General features: G+C 31.9%; 1 protein-coding gene across 1 annotated transcript; it reads left to right on the top strand.

Moving 5' to 3' along the window:
* The first annotated feature begins 300 nt into the window (after window positions 1-300).
* Window positions 301-3,919, top strand: LOC139904109 (diacylglycerol kinase 4-like). Its single transcript, XM_071886040.1, has 12 exons — window positions 301-594; window positions 1,371-1,493; window positions 1,596-1,733; window positions 1,821-1,906; window positions 2,013-2,100; window positions 2,204-2,279; window positions 2,425-2,507; window positions 2,603-2,673; window positions 2,860-2,937; window positions 3,102-3,189; window positions 3,258-3,374; window positions 3,687-3,919. The coding sequence occupies exons 1-12, from the start codon at window positions 301-303 to the stop codon at window positions 3,855-3,857; spliced, it is 1,413 nt and encodes a 470-aa protein (XP_071742141.1). The 3' UTR covers window positions 3,858-3,919.
* The last annotated feature ends 16,973 nt before the right edge of the window (window positions 3,920-20,892 follow it).

Genomic DNA, 20,892 nt, shown 5'->3' with positions numbered 1-20,892 from the left:
CCCGACGGACTTCATGATAAATCAACCTCCGTCACCGCGGCACAACCCACTCGCCGGCCGACATTCAATCTGTCCATAATCATAACATCTATTTCGAATCATATATACACACAACACTCATTCATTTCGATAATGTTGAAATCCAAAGATCGAGAATGATAATGGTGACATGGTTCGGGTATAAAAAATAATAAATTAATAAAGAAAATGGAATTATCGGGGCGAAAGGACCCCACGATGAATAAAAATGGTAGTAAAGCATCGGTGATAGAATCAATCAAAGGGTGTTCGTTAACAGGAATGAGAATTCCAAAAGATGAATTAAGGAGAAAGATTACAATGCCTGATTATTTACGGTTGGCTATTCGTGAGGCCATTGATGCTAAAGATATTGATATCGGAAAACAATATTATGAAGCCAGTCTACTTTCTGTTGTTCCCACCGGTGGTGATGGTGGTGGTGGTGGTGGTGGTGATACAACGCCTCCGGTGGCGCCTGAATCGCCTTTGGTTGTTTTTGTTAATTCTAAAAGCGGTGGACGTCATGGCTCTGAACTTATATCTAGATTGCAAGATTTCATGGGTGATGAACAGGTTTATTTATGATTATTGTTGTTGTTCTTTTCAATTTTGTAATTATGTTTATATATTTAAATTTAATATTTAATTTATATTTATATTTATATAAAATATTTATTTATTTACATGTTGGTCATTTGTACCACATATAACTAACATAGAGTTTTCATGACTTAAATACCAAAATTAAATAAGTAAAGTTTGTATTAAAAAAAGAATTTATTTATACTTCTTTTTAGTTAATTCTATGAGTTTTTTTATAACCGGGCATAGCTTAGTGGTCATCGAGTTCCCAATGAAGCAGGAGATTGAATCTTGGCAATGATTAAGATCGAATTAATTGGGCTTGTGACTAGAGGGGGGCGTCAATGTGCACAATTCACCCGGTTATGGATCTCGTCGCTTAGGGGTTCGTCACCCAGGGATTTTACTCCCTAGTGAGGACCCAATATGGTTGTCGCTAGGGAGGTTACAAATTTTTTTTTACTGAGTTTTCATACTTTTATATATAGAAAGCTTAAACGTAGACTAAGTTTATCAGTTTTCTTTTTAGTCTCTTTGATTATATAACCTTTTTATATTTCTTTGCAACAACAGTGGCTAGTTCATAAAATTTATGCACCTAATTGTTTACTGTTTTGTTGATACAAGATAGGATCTTTTTATTGAATTATGTATGTTGATCTTAGTCCAAGACTTGCAAATTATTAGGATGATTTAAACTAGAGATCTTTGTATGATATACTAAATTTAATGAATGATTATAGACTTTTTTCATCTGTTTGTGGCAGGTTTTTGATCTTCAAAATGTGAAGCCTCATGAATTTGTTCAGTACGGGTTAGCTTGTCTTGAAAGCTTTGCTGCTCTTGGAGACTGCTGTGCCAAAGAAAGTCGTGAAAGATTAAGAGTTATCGTATGCATTTATCTCATTAAATTAAAAAAAATAAAAAAATGAACCGTACGATATTTATATTATATGGAAGTAAAAAATATTTGTGTTTTGATTGACAAAAAGGTTGCAGGAGGTGATGGTACTGTGGGTTGGGTCCTTGGGTGCCTTGGGGAGCTCAGCAAACAGGGTCGAGAACCTGTTCCTCCGACTGCAATTATACCTCTCGGTACAGGAAACGACCTGTCCAGGAGTTTGGGTTGGGTAAATTATGGCCTCTCTTGTGGTTTAAAACTTCCAAATTCTGCTAATTTTCGGTTTCTTGATATGTGCTTGACCTTATACTTTCAGGGTGGTTCGTTTTCAATCAAATGGAAAGCGGCCATTAAGAGGGTTCTCGCCCGTGCTATTCATGCTCCACTTGCTCGTCTTGATAGGTAAATTTTATTTTTAAATGTTTTACTTTTAAATGCTTTTGGCTCTGGTTTCTCCGTGCAAAAGATGTATTTTTTTTTTTTTTTTTTTTTTTTGTTTTGTTTGCAGTTGGAACATTATAATTTCAATGCCAGCTGGCATCGAACTGGATACCCCTCATGCCATGAAACAAACAGAAGAGGTTGTTCTTGATCAGGTTAGTAATCTATATACACATGTGTCTGTACAAACTAGTTTGTATATTTCATAGCTTTTTTAGTAACAGATAAATATCTTGAATCTTCATGGTTTGTTTGCAGGATTTAGAAAATGAAGGGCAATTGCCTGAGGAAGTCTCTTGCTACCAAGGAGTCTTCTACAACTATTTTAGTATAGGTATGAAAATGTTCAAGAATTTTGCATAATTATAAAGATTCTGTACATATTTGTTGTAAAGTATATTCTTTTCTCATAAAGCATCAAACTTTATGTGTAAATTTGTTAATCTTTGTTCCCATTTATGATCTAATTTTATGTACAGGAATGGATGCTCAAGTGGCTTATGGTTTTCATCATCTACGGAATGAGAAACCTTATCTTGCACAAGGGCGTATTGCAAACAAGGTCTGAACTCAAGTCAGTTCTGTAAATAAATTTTCATATATTACGTATGAACGTATGTTTTGCTAAAATCCTGAGATAATAAAATACTGTCATAGATAATATACTCTGGATACACCTGCAAACAAGGATGGTTTTTCACGCCTTGTATAAATGACCCGAAATTGAGGTAACAGTTTCTTTATACACCAAGTAACATTCAAACTTGCACTTTTTATTGTATATATATTTCATACATACAAAATGTACAAAGAATACTATAACGCGCCATCATGGGAAAAAATTTAGTCATTTTACTTGTTTTTTTAGCTTGATACTAATCTTTGAAAACTGCCTAAACTATTTACTTCTGCAGGGGATTAAAGAACATTTTAAGGATGCATATTAAAAGATTAAACAACCCAACTTGGGAGTTAATTCCTCTACCATCAAAGTAAGACTATTTTGCTGCATTTAATTGCACGTTAGTTAAGACCATGACGAATGTTATTATCGCCTATAATTTAAGGCTTATAATAAAATAATTTCAAACTTCTACTCTTGTATAAATGTTACACCATGTTCTCATCGGGTGATAATATATGTATCGTGTTGCAGTATTAGATCTGTAGTTGCTTTGAATCTTGATAGCTATGCAAGCGGAAGAAATCCATGGGGTAAGTTGAAGCCGGAATATTTGGAAAAGGTAACGTTTTTTTCATCAACTATTTAAACATTAACGGGCATATAACCATTAATCGTTATACAATACAGAAAGGCTTTGTTGAGGCTAATTTGGATGACGGTCTCATGGAAATATTTGGATTCAAACAAGGATGGCATGCATCATTCGTTATGGCCGATTTGATTTCAGCAAAACACATTGCACAGGTAAATCAAACTTCATTTTAGTGAAATGGTCAAAATCACATTTACTATTAGGATTTTCCTAACGACGGCACTTAGACTATCGTTAACGTGCTATTATAAAAGCATTGTACAATAATATATTAACTGTCACTTTAAAGTCAATATCGAACTGTGATGTACAACACTTTTTTGGCCCTCCCGGGTATCCCGAACTGGGAAAATCTTCTACCTTTTGATGTAGAACACTTTTTTACAAGTTAACGATATCTTTAAAGGTTGTCATTAGACAGATACGTAATATTATTTCACATTATTAAAAAAAATTGATTATAGGCGGCTGCAATCCGATTTGAGTTAAGAGGAGGAGCATGGAAAGAAGGTTTTATGCAGATGGATGGAGAACCATGGAAACAACCAATAAACACCGAGTATTCGACATTTGTGGACATTCAAAGGGTACCATTTCAATCCATCATGGTTAAAGGAGAGAACAATCATTCATGATTACTTAAATATGTGGTGTAAAACTTGACCCGAATCGTTATGAAAGGATTTAACAGTCGAATTGGCGGGTAGTTAGTTGTACATTATGATACAAAATACATGGAAAGATCATATGAGTTATTTTAAGAGGGAGCTAAGCCTGTTGTATTGCATATAAGAATTTAAATTACTAATGTGTAGTTAGAAAGTAGAATAGATGTTAACATGATGGTATATCATAGTTTTTTTTTTCTAGTTCCTTTTTTGCATATTTAAATCAATTTCATTAGAAATTGATCTTGTTTGATTTTAATCATTTAATAATTGATAGTTACGCTTTGACTCAAAGCGTTACTAAAAAAAATATTAGTGAAGACTATAAATTAATATTTTTTATTTAACATATAACCTATATCAGAACAAAAATGAAAATATATAACTGACTTGACTTGTGTTTGTAACCTTTAAAAAAAAGTCAAAATATTGCAAATTTTACCGGCCCAGCCAGTGGTGGACTATAGGGGTGGATGGGGACATGGGGTAGGCTAAGGCCCTTCCAAAACATTGGGTTCCAACCCTGAAGTATTTAATACCCCTAAAGTATTTAATAAATACGACTTTTAAAAATATTAAAATTCGTTAATTCGTTTGAATTAAACGAATTCAATATTCACGGTGGCACAGAATGATCAGCAGACTAGTACGTACACTCTACATCGAACGTATATAGTAATTTTATAAATAAATGGACCTTTTTACAACTAATTTTATAAAGCTTAAGACCAAAATAGATATATTTATTCAATTATAAAAAGTGGAATTCTTTTTATTTATACTTTTATCCATCAATTATTAGCAACAGAGTACGAAATACCGGTCCGTGAAAACTGTCGGTAGAAATGACAAAACATGGGTGGCTTTTAAATCCCACGTTTGATTCTATATTATTATTATATTATTACTTTATTATATTATTATATTATATTTATATTATTATATTATTATAATTATTCTATATATATCGAACGAATTCTGATTCTGGTTTCAGTTTTCATTTTACAATCCATCTATCTATCTTAATACTCCGTAATGATTTATTTATTATTTTATTATTATTATTATTATTATTATTATTATTATTATTATTATTATTATTATTATTATTATTATTATTATTAAAGATTATTATTAATCTTATTATATTAATATTAGTAGTATTATTATTATTATACATAAAATACTGCGACGAGGTCATGAGTGAGTTATTTTTAAAAACGGGTTTTTGAGCGGGATGAAGCTAGGGAAATTATGGGTTATAGCTATGGAGGTTATGGGTAATGTTCGTGGGTATCATGGGTGAATCAAAGGCCAACCTTTCATTTATCATTTCTGTTGCGTCTACGTACTTTCCTGCAATATTGAATCACAATATTGATACGTGAGCATTCATATCTTATCTTTTATATATTAATAGGGTATTCATGTCTAATGCTCGAGTATATTTGTTTATACATGCTTGTATGCTAAATGTCGTCGTTAGGTAGTTTTATGACGAATCACGAATTTAATACACGTACTACTGATATAAAGTATATGATATGCATGTTGTTGGAAAGCTGGCGAAAAATTAATAACTTTTCATGTAGAAATCACGTGATTTCGATGAACGAATTAAAAGTTATGGTCAACTAAATTATGATTGACGTTAATTGAAATTGCTATTGAATCTACAATTAATATTTAAACAACTTGTTTATAAGATAAATAAATTGGATTTTTGAATACTACTAGTTGAGTAAATGAATTCTTATATAAGACACATCTCGTTTTGTTAAACAATTGTCAAAGTTGACTTTTTGAAATGACTTTTGTTAACTTTTGCATGTCAATCTCGAGCATTAGGATTTTTGATACACTATGACCTGACCTAGCTTCTTAGACAGTTATTGATCAACATATACTAATATAGGTTCGTGAATCTGAGGTCAACCCTGCACTTGTTCAGTGCCGTCATGTGCATAATTGCTACGAAATACAGTATTGTGAGTTTATAGATCCCTTTTTAATTGCTTTTGCAATCTATATTTTTGGGCTGAGAATACATGCACTTTATTTTAAACGCAATGGATACAAGTACATACTAAATTCTACACTAAGTTTGAACCGAAAATCCCTTAGCTTTGATAACTAGTAACTGCCAGTTATAAGAATTGGTGGGCGTGAATAGTTGTATATGGATCCATAGGGCTTGACATCCCCGTCCGTTCCAGGTATAGAGACCCTAGCCTGAACTATAAAGCGGACATATGCTATTTGAGTTTAGTACACGCTGGTTTGCGTGTATTGTACATGTTGGTTGCACGTATGTTAAAACAGGGGTACTTATTATATATACATTAAGTTTAGTTACCAGGGTGCTCAATCTTGTAGAATATTTTGATAAACATTTCTGGATGAAATAACTGAAATCTTGTGATCCACCTTTATATACAGATTATACGCAACATTAAAACTATGAACTCACCAACCTTTATGTTGATACTTTTAAGCATGTTTATTCTCAGATTCCTAGAAGTCTTCCGCTGTTTGCTTATACGTTATACAAGCTATGTGCATGGAGTCATACATGCTTTATTCGATAAAACTTTGCATTCAGAAAATCATCACCATGTAACTTATTTTGACTGTATTGTCAATGGATGTAGTATTGTAAACTATTGTTTACGGTGATTATCTATACGTAGAAATCATCAGATGTCGAAAATCTTGGATTTATATATTCATTTATGGCGTGCCTTTTCAAAAGAATGCAATGTTTACAAAACGTATCATATAGAGGTCAAAACCTCACTATGAAATCAATGAATAACGTATCGCGTCAATAGCGATTTTGACGGGTCGTTACAGTTTTGATGGTATTTTCAGAAATATTGTGGATATTTATACTGAAAGATTCGATGATGTTTTAGAATTTTAAAATATCTGGAATCAAAGGATGATGCAGAAAATTTATCTGCGAAGGTTTAGAATAAGGAGTAAGGTGTTCGCTAACGATTTTAGCAGACACTGAATCATTTGGATTCTTTGAAGGTATATTTCGTCTTTGTGATTTGTCCACAGCCTCCTTCATGGTTTTCTCAATCCATTTTTCAGTACCACATTTTCTTATTTTCTGAGCTTTTTGTTTTCAACACACTACTCTTTATCATCAAACTTTCGACTGTTAAAGTCGTTTACAGTTTTTGCTGCTTCATCAGCATTTTTCCAAAATTCGAAGAACTAGTTCGCAGTTTGGGGTGTTTTTCAGAAACTTCACATTCGAAGTATGTAAGTCTAGGAGATAGACGTTATATGTATATATATAACTGTTGGCGTAGAATTGCTGCGAAATTCGAGAATAATGATTCAAGCTTTTTGGTATGGCAACTACCGTTACAAGATGCAGATGAGTACATGATAGGGTTTCAATGAATAAGTATAGTGACTTTTCGGAGAGGCTTAAGTCAAAGGGTAATGAAGTTGCTGGTACATTTACTGTTAATGTGGTGGAATATAAAAAGTTTCCCGGTAACAAAAACGTATATATCAAGGTTATAAGGCTAATCTGAAAAGTCGAAGTTGACTGGTTGGAAGTGTGATAAAACTGGATACTTTGAAAAGGGATTGCAAGGTTATTTTCGGTAATAACAATGCCAATGGATCACAGATTCATGTTAAATTTTTACTTAGATTCTGGGAGTTTTCCAGGTGCTTGACTATATGCATAAATCTTTCTTTTCATAGCTAAAGTGTGGTTGGATCATCCTCTCGATTGTTTCTTAATTGAGGTATTCTCAAAAATTATGAAGGGTTTGAACGCAGATTGTAATCGTCAATATACATATGATGTTCTAGAATTTTGAATGATACAAATATTTTTCTGGGTTTTATGAATATAAGTGATGTTCTAGCACAGTTTTGAAGTCAAAGTATAGTTTTGAAAGATGTAGGGATCTAAGAGTGATGTTATCTATTATATCTTGACTTGGATTCTGGATTCTGATCAGTTTAAAATCAGAATATGTAATTGAATTAGAGTGAGAAAGTTTGTTCTGATTTCTATGAAAGAATGTATATCGTTGTGAAAATAGTGAGTATGGTTAATGATTATCGAGTAATTTAAGAATGTACAGTGTAACATATTAACGTGAAATCTGAATATTTCTCGGGTATTACCTACCCGTTAAAATATTTTCACAATTAATAGTTTGTACAAAAAGAATCTTTATTACAATCTTTATGAAAATATATGAATGTATATTTTCTTCAGATGTAATACAGATTTAATGAGTTAATATTCTATTAAACTCGTTTGATTTTCGGCTGGAACTAGAAATGAATAATCTCTAAAACATTAGAGATTACATAATCTTCGCAGAGTATTTCACTAATGTCATCAATACTTCATTATCTATTCTAATTGACATTCCTCGGTGAAGGATATTAGTGCTTGTGGAATTATGTGAACTCGCAAGGTACGAGTGATGTTTTCTAAAAAGTTTCGAATATATCGAAGATGAAAGTGTAAAATCAAACATGTAATTGATTAATACGCTTGGTTTATTATGAAATGGAATTCATTGAGTTGAAACATATATTGTAGTTAACGATGGTTAAGTCATTTAACGAAGGATGTACATCATAGCATATTACTAATATGAATTAACCGAGTAGTACTTACCCTTTAAAAAAAATCATACGTAATAGCTTAGTACGAAAAGATATATTATGGCTTCTAAAATTCATATATATAATATATAAATTCTTTGGAAATAAGGAGTTAATACACCATAACTCGTTATTTCAATATATTCGTTGGTGATTGTGGTGTCGATATCTTCGGTGGTTATGGAGTTGGTGGAGTTTGTGGTGCTACAGGTGTTACTGGTGTTGGTAATACTAATGGTGATGCTGGTGATGCTTGTATAATAAGTCTAGTTTATAAATCATGCACCATTCCTGTCAGGGTTTCTATTCTCCCCTCTACCCACTCATCTGATTTACGGTTAGAATCAGAAATAGTAATCTCTAAAACTTTTAGAAACTACATATTATCTGCAGAATATTTCTTCAGTGAAGTGATGAATTAATACTTCATCGTTTGTTGTTGTTGGTACTCCTTGGTACCTGTGGTGCGTATGATGTTGATGCCCGAGGTACAGATTGTGATGTTGAGGCGTGTGATGTAGATGTGGTTGTTGTTGGTGGTAATGATCCTGTTGGTGTTGATGATGGTAATGCTGCTAGTGTTTATGGTATTGAGGCTTGCGATATGGATGTTGTTAGCGGTACTGGTGTTGTTGATGGTGCTTGTAATCTTTGCACCATATTCTCCAAAGCCGTCACGCAAGCGCGAAGCTCGTTGACTTCTTCTATCACGCGGGGATAATTGTCGGTTCGGACGAGCGGATGAATAAGATTCAGAATTTGAGATAGTATATAATCGTGATGAGATACTCTGGAAATGAGAGAGAAAAGGGTGTTTCGAACAGGTTCGCCGGTAAGTGCTTCAGGTCCTTTGCCAAGAGGTGAATGTGGTGGATGGAAGGGATCACCTTCTTCTTGTCTCCAATGATTAAGTAGATTACGAATCTATCCCCAATTCATCCAGAATAGATGATGGCTAATTGGTTGATCCATTCCGGTCACACCGCTTTCGGAGCTCATGTGGAAATCCATATCGGAATAGCTGTCGGAATCTAAGGAATTTGAACTAGATACGGGATCCATCTTGTGTAATCAGGGAAATGATTTTTGATGTGAAATAGATTATAGGACTTAGATTTGGTATTCTTCAATACATAATTTACATATGTATATATAATACCAAAATTCCATAAATTACGGAGGAATTTTCAGAAGATGTCAGGCAAAGTTTAAAGTAACAGATACGTTAAGATATAAATTTTGTCTATACACTATCTATGCAATAAGTGTAGTAAGGCGTGTCTAGACTTAAGAATGATAAGTAAGTAATTTCCGACAAGAAATGATAAGAAAAAATCGGTAAAAACATATATGGTCATAGTCCAGACTCACTAATGCATCCTAACAATTACCAGTTAAACACACTAATGCAAACTCTCATTCCCTATGACCTCAAGCTCTGATACCAACTGTGATGACCCGTCCAAATCCATTTAGACGAATACATCATTCATCGATTTCACAGTGAGGTACTGACCTCTACATGATACGTTTTGTAAACATTGCATTCTTTTGAAAAGGCACACCATAAATGAATATCTAGTTCCAAGGTTTTTGACGTCTGATGATTTATACATATAGACAATCACCGTAAATAATAGTTTACAATACTACATTCGTTGACAATGCAGTTAAAATAAAATACATGGTGATAAATTTGTGAATGCAACGTTTTCTCGAATAAAGCATGTATGACTCCATGCACATAGCTTGTATAACATATAAGCAAACAGGGGAAGAATTCTAGGAACCTGAGAATAAGCATGCTTAAAAGTGTCAACACAAAGGTTGGTGAGTTCATAGTTTTAATGTTGCGCATAATCTGTATATAAAGGTGGACTACAAGATTTCAGTTGTTTCATCCGAAACGTTTATCAAAATATTCTACGAAATTGAGCACCCTGGTAACTAAACTTAACGTATATATAACAAGTACCCCTGTTTTAACATACATGCAACCAACATGTACAATACACGCAAACCAACGTGTACTAAACTCAAATAACATACGTCTATTTTATAGTTCAGGCTAGGGTTTCCATACCTGGAACAGACAGGGATGTTAAGCCCTATGGATCCATATGCAACTACTCGCGCCCACCAGTACTTATAACCGGCAGTTACTAGCTACCAAAGCTAAGGGATTTTCGGTTCAAACTCAGTGTAGAATTTAGTATGTACTTGTGTCCATTGCGTTTAAAATAAAGTGCATGTATTCTCAGCCCAAAAATATAGATTGCAAAAGCAATTAAAAAGGGATCTATAAACTCACCTTAGCAGCACATAAGTTCATTTACCGAAATGTGACCGAAACTCGGAATGCAAAATAACCGTAGATCTCAACCTAGAGAACATATGTTGGTCAATACATGTCTAACAATCTAGGTCAGGTCATAGTGTATCACAATCCTAATACTCGAGACAGACATGCAAAAGTTAACAAAAGTCATCTCAAAAGTCAATCTGACCCAATATGATCTTTAAATCTATACATGTTTATTATATTAACGAAGTATAAGTCTTGATAATTGAACGAATTTATAGTTTATCAAACTCAAAATATTATTTATTTCAGGAGTTATATTATATTTGAATTATCATGGCAATCGAAAATGTTTTATTATTTCACATAGTTTTCCAATACTTGTAAAATCAGATTATAGTGTTTATAAAGCTTTAAAACATGATAAGACAGTCAACTTTGACAATTGTTCAACAAAACGAGACGTGTCTTATATAAGAATTCATTTACTCGACTAGTAGTATCCAAAAATCTAATTTATTAATCTTATAAACAAGATGTTTAAATATTAATTTACAGTTTCCAACACAATTTCAATTAACGTCAAACATAATTCAGTTGACCATATCTTTTAATCCATTCATCAAAATCACGCGATTTCTAAATGAAAAGTTATTAATTTTTCGTCAGCTTTCCAATAACATGCATATCATATACCTTATATCAGTAGTATATGTATTAAATTCGTGATTCATCATAAAACTATCTAACGACGAAATTTAGCATACAAGCATGTATAAATATATATACTCGAGCACTAGACCTGGATACACTATTAATATATAAAAGATAAGATATGAATGTTCACATATCAATATTGTGATTCAATATTGCAGGAAAGTATGTAGACGCAACGAAGATTATAAACGCTAGGTTAACCTTTGACTCATGATCATAACCCCCAAGCAATACCCATAACCTCCATAGTTATAACCCATAATTTCCTTAGCTTTAACCCGTTTTGAAAACGCTCGAACATCACTTAATAGTAATAATATTAATCTTAATACTACTAATGATAATAATACTACTAATGATAATAATAAGATTAATAATAATAATATTAATCTTAATAATTATAATAATAATAATAATAATAATAATAATAATAATAATAATAATAATAATAATAATAATAATAAATATAAATAAATAATATACGGAGTAATGTGAGATAGAGAGATTGAAAGTTTTGTGAATTCATCGAACCAGAATTCGTTCGATATATATAGAATAAATATAATAATATAATAATATAAATATAATATAATAATAATATAAAATCAAACGTGACAATTAACATTCAATAATATCTGCCGACAGTTTTTGCGGACCGGTATTTCGTACTCTGTTGCTAATAATTGACGGGTAAAAGTATAAATAAAAAATATTCCACTTTTTATAATTGAATACATATATTTATTTTGGTCTTAAGCTTTATAAAACTAGTTGTAAAAGGTTCATTTATTTATAAAATTACTATATACGTTCGATGTAAAGTGTACGTACTAGTCTGCTGATCATTCTGTGCCACCGTGAATTATTGAATTCGTTTAATTCAAACGAATTAACGAATTTTAATATTTTTTAAAAGTCGTATTTATTAAATACTTCAGGGGTATTTTATGTAACTTATAATTAATAATTTCTATAATGCCGCTTTCATGTGAATAGTAAATTAATTAATTTCGTTTCATTTACTATTCATATGAATAGTAAATGAATTAATTTCGATTCAACTATTTAAGTTACATTGTTGTACGTTGTGCTTTACAACTTGTACATCTTTGAATTAACTTCGTGTCTTCTTAAAAACAAAAAAAAATACATCATAAAAATAAAATGATTATATACGTAAACTTTTTAATTCGAAACTGCATCATTCAATAGTAAATTTTTATCATTTCGTATATAAATATTATTCGCATGTTTCCGTATATATATATATATATATATATATATATATATATATATATATATATATATATATATATATATATATATATATATATATATATATATATATATATATATATATATATATATGTATATATATATATATATATAAACACAATTATATAATTATCATAAGTTACGACATTCGTGAATCGTTGGACAAACAAGGTGGGAAACCGTTATATAAAACTCATTTACAAAAGTTTTAAAACTAGTCAAAATGCATTACTTATCATGACGAAAATATTAAATCATATAGAGAATTGGCTTAAATAAGTCGAAATTTTCCGGGTCATCATAAAAGTGGTCAACTAAAGTCAACTATATTAGTAGGTCATGCCAATGTTATCATAAAGTCAAACCAAGGTCAACTCATAAGTTTCATATAGTCGTTTAGTCAAATAACGTTTACTAGTTTAGTTATCGTACGTTTTCACAAAGGTTAGGCAATCGGACAAGCATAGTTCATAAATGAAACATCAAACAGTTATGAACAACTCCAGATCATAATTTTGTGTTATAAACTTTCCAAAAAGACCAAGCACACTATCATACGATTTCTAGAACTCACGTAGCATGTAAAACATTCAAGTTCAGTTTCTGTTTGCGCATCAGTTTCATTTTAATTCTCATTTAATCTAGAAAATAGCAATAAACAAACGGCCAATTGGAGATGACTTTAAACACCTCAAATTATCAGTGGTAAAATAATCAAAGGAAAACCATGTAGCCAAGTTGTACAGTTTTAACCAACTTTTCAGACTTTCTGATTTAGACAGAATCCAGACCTTTGGTTTCGGCGCGCATATAACACATAGCAAATAAGACTTTCAGAGCTATACATGTAAACAAGATATGCTAAAACATATACATACAACAACATACTAGAAGCACAAAGTCTAATTCAACTTCTACTTCATGCTAGACAATTATTTGTGCAAAATAGACAGATTTGATCTCATTCAGGTAGTTATTTTCGGGGTCGAATATACAAATATCTAGAAACATTTAGCATGTGAAGTCTACATGAAATGTCAAGTAATAATCATGAGCTTTACAGAATACAAAAGCTTGGTTATCAAAAAGCATGTTAAATGGTCGTTTGGTCCATGAATGTATTACTAGTCAACACGTTTTACCACAAACATTCAAGTAGTCATAAAATGACTTTCACAAATCCAATTACTATGATGTCCTAGTCCATTTTATGTGTATTTCAATTCCTTATTCATCTAGAATCAGTTCATAAGACAATTCAATTTACACAAATTGCAGTTTTCGTATTATAGCATAATTACATACCAAAACTTCAAACGATCATAACTTAGGCTATACAAAACGAAATCATGCGATTCTTGCGAGCAGAGTTATTAATTTTTCGATAGCTTTTCATCTAGATACTTTTCATTTACAGAAAAATTGATTATAATATCATTAGCATGCCTTTTAAATTCGGGATTCAATTAAAACACACAAACCGAGCAAATTAACGACTAATATCATACATACACACAATGGATTGAGCTAGGGGTGTTCATCGGTTCGGTTTTCGGTTTTCCGGTTTATTCGGTTCGGTTTTTTCGGTTTTGAAATTCTAAAATTTAAAACCAAAAATCAAACCGAAACCAAATTCAAATATCAAAACCAAAACCAAAACCGAACTGAAAACCAAATTTGAATTCGGTTCGGTTTCGGTTAAAACCAAATTAACTTCCATATCGATTTTTTTTTCACTTTTTTCTCACGATATAAATAAACATTATATTATTAACTTTGTAAGTATCATACTAAAATAATATATATAATCGAACATATATACAAATTTTAGAAAATAAAATAAACTTATATAATATCATAATACAATATATTTTATATCAAAAAATAAACAAAACCAATACCAATAACAAAACTAAAACTAAAACTTTCTCTATTTTAGTCATAGTGTATACTTTCTAATAATAAACTGTTGTAAAGCAGCGTATATAAATTTGATTGATTCAACGTGCACACACACATAAATTGAACTAAATAGCAAATCGACTTGAAATGATTACAGTTTCAAAAATGTGGAGTTAAAAGAAAAATTATGAAATTAAAGATTAAAATAGGATTTCAATCCAAGTACACCGAATTTGATTTGAAGAGTTAAAATATCTATTCAAAATCGTTTCTTGTACATGTATACAATAATATAAATAACTTAAAATATTTATTTAATTTTGTATAAATTGAATTCGGTTTTCGGTTAACCAAATTAAAAAATTTCAAAAACGAAAACCAAACCGAAAAACCGAATTAATATTCGGTTTCGGTTTTTCTCGATCCGAAAACTATTTTTCAAATTCGGTTTGGTTTCGATTCGATATTCTGTTTAAATGGTTTCAAACCAAATGGTGCACACCCCTAGATTGAGCAATAGACCAACATACACTATGTAATCTCATAAAAAATCAGATTTTTAAAATTAAGGTTAGAAAAATTATACCCAAGATCAAGCAATTGATGGTAGGATTAGATAGAGCTTTGCATGTAGATCATGATTATATAAACAATTGGATGATCGGGCAACAAAATATGATGTAGATGATGATGAGATGTTCGATGATGATGACGATAAGAGTCTCTTGGGGCTACTGAATTCGTGGATGGGGTGGAGGAGAAAGCCGTGCATGTTTTTCTTTTGTTAAATGAGATTAGGGTGGGCTAAACTTAGACTATATAGAATTAACGGCCCAAATTAAAAGCAAGGGAAGCCCCCTTCTTGTGGATTTCGAACAAGGGCTGGAATAAAAAGGCTTCCTGGGCTAATTTTGACTAGTTGGTTCATTCCTTGTGTAGCCCGATAGATGTAGTGAGCCGAAAATGCGAACCGAATCGTTAGACGTTAATTTCTCGCGTTTTTAATCTATAAAAATGCTAATAAATTAAAAGTAGTTTTAAAACATAATAATTATATCAAATAATTATTAAAAATGAATTACATTATGTTTTGGCTTGCTAGTCCGCTAAGTGTGGTTCGTTTCTAGTTGCCCTTACCGTACCGAGTTCCCGGAACGGTAACCGATCGTTAAAACGCATCCCACCAAGTTTAATTCATTAAATATATAATAAATTAATATGTTTTTCTTAAAATTAATAATTATTAAAAATAAATATTTTATTGAAAATCGATCGTTTCGCAGTCTCACGGGACCTCTGTTGCAGTTTTCAAAATCGTATCATTTTCTCAATATTTCAAATCATTAAATAGGTTTTCCGGCTAATATAACCATATATTAAATATAATAGTTCGTCATGAACTCAAGTATGCATTTAATTAAATTAAATACATAAAATTCAAGTAAGTTATGTTAAATAACTTAACGGTCAGTTAACGAAGCTTAACGAAAATAGCAGGGTTGCTACACCCTTTGAAAATCCTCCTTTTCCCCAAAATCAATAATTGCTTCAATGAGATCAATTTTGATAACATCCCAAAAATTTTTGTAGACCCGTAAATTAAAACCATCGGGTCCCGGTGCTTTTGTGAGCCCACAATCAACTATTGCATCATGTATTTCAGATTCTGAGAATGGGCCCTCTAGTCAAGCTAATGATATGTTTAACCATTTGATAGAAACGCACCAATTTTCCTCACCAACCGGTTTACTTCCAACCCACTCACACCAACCTTTGGTTTTGCGGCTTATGCAAATAACGCATCCTACATGTCGTTGTTAAACCAAACACAACAACAACAACAACTTCCATTCATCTCGAATCCCAATTATCAAACTCCATATATAATAACTCTACACCCGGACGAAGATGATGACGATGATGATGTTGGCGCGGTTCAAGAAACGCAAACCGAGGCCGAATCCAAACCTGCAAGCGATTGCAAAGGCAAGAAAGTGAATTGTCCTAAACAAGTGTAGACAGACGAAGAAAGCAAAATTTTAGCCGAGTGTTTTATGCGCGTTTCTGAAAATTCAATCACCGAAACCTCACAAACCACAAGCTCATTTTGGGGGATGTACATAAGCAAGTAGGTAAAGTAGACATACGAACCACTTTAGCTTTACCTTAGACTCTATTGGAACAAGGCAAAGAAGGATGAGGAATAGAGAAAGGAATGGCAAAATGACGGGTTTGCTTGGCGCGAAGTTTGCTACTTCGACTAGCCTTTATGGCCCTATTGACTTAGGAGTTGTTGCAACACTGGTTGTTGATGGTATACAACTCTCTTATTTTGATTCGACAACGAGTCGATCAAATTAGCGGAAATTGGAGTAGACTTCAACGCGATGTCAAAATATTTATCGCAATACACTCAAAACTACAACAACTTTGGCAAAACGATGCTGGATAGAAAGATCTTATGAGAAATGCACCCAAACAACTTGAAATGCGAACGAAAATAAATTTTATATATGAGGATGTGTGGCTCGTACGTAAAGACTGTAGGGTGTTTTTAGCGTTTGAAGGTCTTATGTCCCACAAAAGAAAGCAACATCCTGATAACCTCTTCCCAAACACGCAAGAGACTACAAAAAATGAAGCCAAAAACCAACCGAGCTCGACTTTGTACGAGAGTTGATTTAGGCACGATGTGACACGGCGTCCGCCAGTTCGAACCAAGAGCCAAAGGGATTCGTATTCATCAGATGCCGCTTCTCGTAGATCGTCTGCTGAAGCGCGATAGACGATAGATGACTCCGTGAAAGCTGGCGCATTAGTTACGAAACATACAATGGAAAAGATAGTGAAGAGGCTGAGGTGCGTACGATGTTCAAGGGTTTAAAGCTTCTTTCAAAATCGGAATCACGCGACTTACCTCCCGACAAGTACGCTATGATGCTGAGAGCTCGCACAAGGATTAAGAAAACATACGCGAAGGAACTTGTGGAGTGGTCGAACGAATCCGTGTGGTTTTAGTATTTTTGTATCTTAATTATGTCGTACTTTTAATTATCTCGTACTTTAATTTATTAATGTAAAATGTAATGTTTTTAGTTATGTTTTAATTAAATTGTAATTTTAGTTTTAATAATGAATATATTTTTAGTTTATATAATTATGTTATTGTTTACTTTATGATAATTAAAAATAATTAAAAAAAAGTGAGGAATAATGTCATGGTTGATGGTTTAGAGTGTTTTAGTGTTGTTAATGCTAATGTGACGCCGATGTGCCACCTAATCCTAGAGTGGAAGTATGTCATGGTTGGTTATGGTATTGTACACTTTAGATTTTTTATAATTAAGTTCATTATTATAGGGCTGATTTTGTAAGTTTTCGAGGTATGCATCACCAAAATCATAAGACTGCTCTTAACCTTGATTGTGATGTCAGAGGCAAATTGTGTACTTTTTGATGATGTGGGAGGGTCATGAAGTGAAGTTAAAATAAAGGGGAGTGTCATTTTGAGTGTTAATAACTTAATGTTGTGGTGGTGATGTAGTAAAATTTGATAGGAAGTTTAGTGGTAAAAAAAATAAAGGAATAATACATATATATGCGTGTCTCTCTCTGATTCGCAGCCTCAAATCTCACGCCTTTAATTATTATCATCAACTTTATGATTGACGTCCCGTCGGAGTCAAATCTGATACCCCATTAAAGGCGTCAGTGGTATCAATCACTGCCAACTCAGATTCCACATAAGTCACGCTCGACCCTTAGGTGACGCAACTTACGGTCTAAGTTGACATATAGCTGACGGCTGACAAGCTAACCGTTTTACTCCATTTTGATGGCGTGCATCCATCTATATTTTTACCTAACTTATGATGTTTAATAAATTTTGTCACACTTTAGATTCAACATTTGCTAGTATTATTTGACGACTTGAAATTGCTAACCACTCCACTCTAATGCTTTTATGTAGACTATATACTCGAATTTTGTCTCTGAAAGTTACAAAGTAATTTAGTGTCCAAAAAACAAATATTTCACACATTTTGAACATATATACATAATACACTGACAGAACTTGAAAATTATTGTTGAATGGCGTAAATCATTAAAAAAATATAGATTTTTGTGTTACAAATGATCATATTTTTATACATATAAGAAAAACAACATATAATAACACTTATTTTAATTAAAACTAATTTTAATCTAAAATACATAAATAACAACTTATGATAGCATTTAAAATTTTATTATTGAACAATAACATCAACCTTATTGTAAACACACAAGCAAAATATGAAAATTAAAACGTAGGGGGCACCACCTCCTGCCCTGATAACTTCCGCCCCGAACATATATGTACGCTCTTTAGTTTCTTTACTTTTTTGATGTGAGATGCTTTTTTAGCGAATTTGATTCGATTTTAAATATATGTAAATTCTTTGACAACATTTGGTGAATTTGATCCGATGATAAATTATGGTCAATTGCTAAATATACTAATTTTCAAACCACTTATAAAAAATCCCAAAGCATAAATTACCGTGTGAGGTGTCTTTAGAGTTGAACTACTCCACTCAAATGAATTACAATATAACTTTGTGCTAAAATAATATAAAGTTAGGGTATTAGTCAATTTGAAGCAGATGATGACATGATTTTAATGTGATTTATTATCATCATCGTCATTGATTGTAAGAGATGGATGTTGATAGACGTGTTTGCAAAAAGTGTAGATCGACATAGGCATTCAAATTATTTGCTTTGGAAACTCACTAAACTCAACTCGTAAAGGTCGAATGTTTGTAAGATACTTCTGCTTAATACCCTCTCCATAAGACAAGAACGAGTATCATACCACTTTGTCAATATTTTAAACCCTTGCTCATTATGACAAAAGCTTTCACATTGGTATGAATGTACGGTAGACGTGTTTACTGTTGCATAATTATAGAATGGATCTCAGTTAACCATTTAATTAGTGACAATATTACTCCGTATTTTACACGTATAAATTAATTAAAGTGAGGCAAGATTAGAAATTTAGTTAGTTTGTATGGAAACAAGATATAATCATATAAGTGTTTAAAGCTTCAAATTATTTTAAAGAAGTAGTGGGATTTGGTATCGCCATTTTTAATGTCGATGTAGCGTACTCTAAACATATTTAATCGAATCATTTACAATGTAAATTTAAATTATATTATTTGAAAGAAAAACTGAACATTGTATATTAACTATTTTTGAAGAAGAGTTTGACTTTATAAATAAATAGCTAATGTATAATAAGAGTAAATATATTGTTATATATACGATTATATAAATTAGTTAGAGCATAATTCCGTTTATAGTTAATGTATTGAATGATTGATAAGGAAAAGTAACCAAAAGATAACTAAAATTATTAATTTCATAGAAAATGATAGAAATAGTTGGTGGTGTGATGTGTAAATGTTGAAGTTAACCTGGTTGTCCTTGCCGTATACGTCGGTTTAGTGGACAAAGGTGACGGACGATGGTGGGTCTCCCATGCACTTACATTGTCTTTCTTTGGCTAAACTAATTTTCAAACTCTAACAAAATCTATTATATAATTATAATTATAATTATATAATTATATAATAACGAGATCCGGATCGGCCCGCGTGTTGCAGCGGGACCTTCCGGGTTGCATAATCATAGTTAACGTAGCGTTACGTATTTACATAAACTGATAAACGAAAACGTCACATGTGTTAAGCTCTGTTTTAAATGTTAGTGTGTTTAGCGTTTTTTAAAAAGGTGTCTGTTTCACGTATAGTTAGTTGCGTTGTGTTCGTAAAATTATTCCGAGTTGAACAGTGGTGCCAAAAAAATTTAACGTTTGGCGAGCTGAAAGATACAGCCCGTTAAAATTTTTGGTGAAGTTTGGTTAAGTTTTTGTTTAATATAATAATGATTTGACGGTTTATACCCCTGAAAAAATTGTAGCTTAAACGATAGTTGCGGTGGCCTGTTTGTAAATTTGGTGTGGCATTTTGTTTGATCCTGATGAAACGACCCAAGTCCACGAGACTAATAATAATAATAATAATAATAATAATAATAATAATAATAATAATAATAATAATAATAATAATAAAATAATAATAATAATAAAATAATAATAATAAT

The sequence above is a fragment of the Rutidosis leptorrhynchoides genome, chromosome 4 (assembly GCF_046630445.1).
Source record: "Rutidosis leptorrhynchoides isolate AG116_Rl617_1_P2 chromosome 4, CSIRO_AGI_Rlap_v1, whole genome shotgun sequence".
Lineage (NCBI taxonomy): Eukaryota > Viridiplantae > Streptophyta > Magnoliopsida > Asterales > Asteraceae > Rutidosis > Rutidosis leptorrhynchoides.
This window is presented reverse-complemented; position numbering and strand designations above follow the sequence as displayed.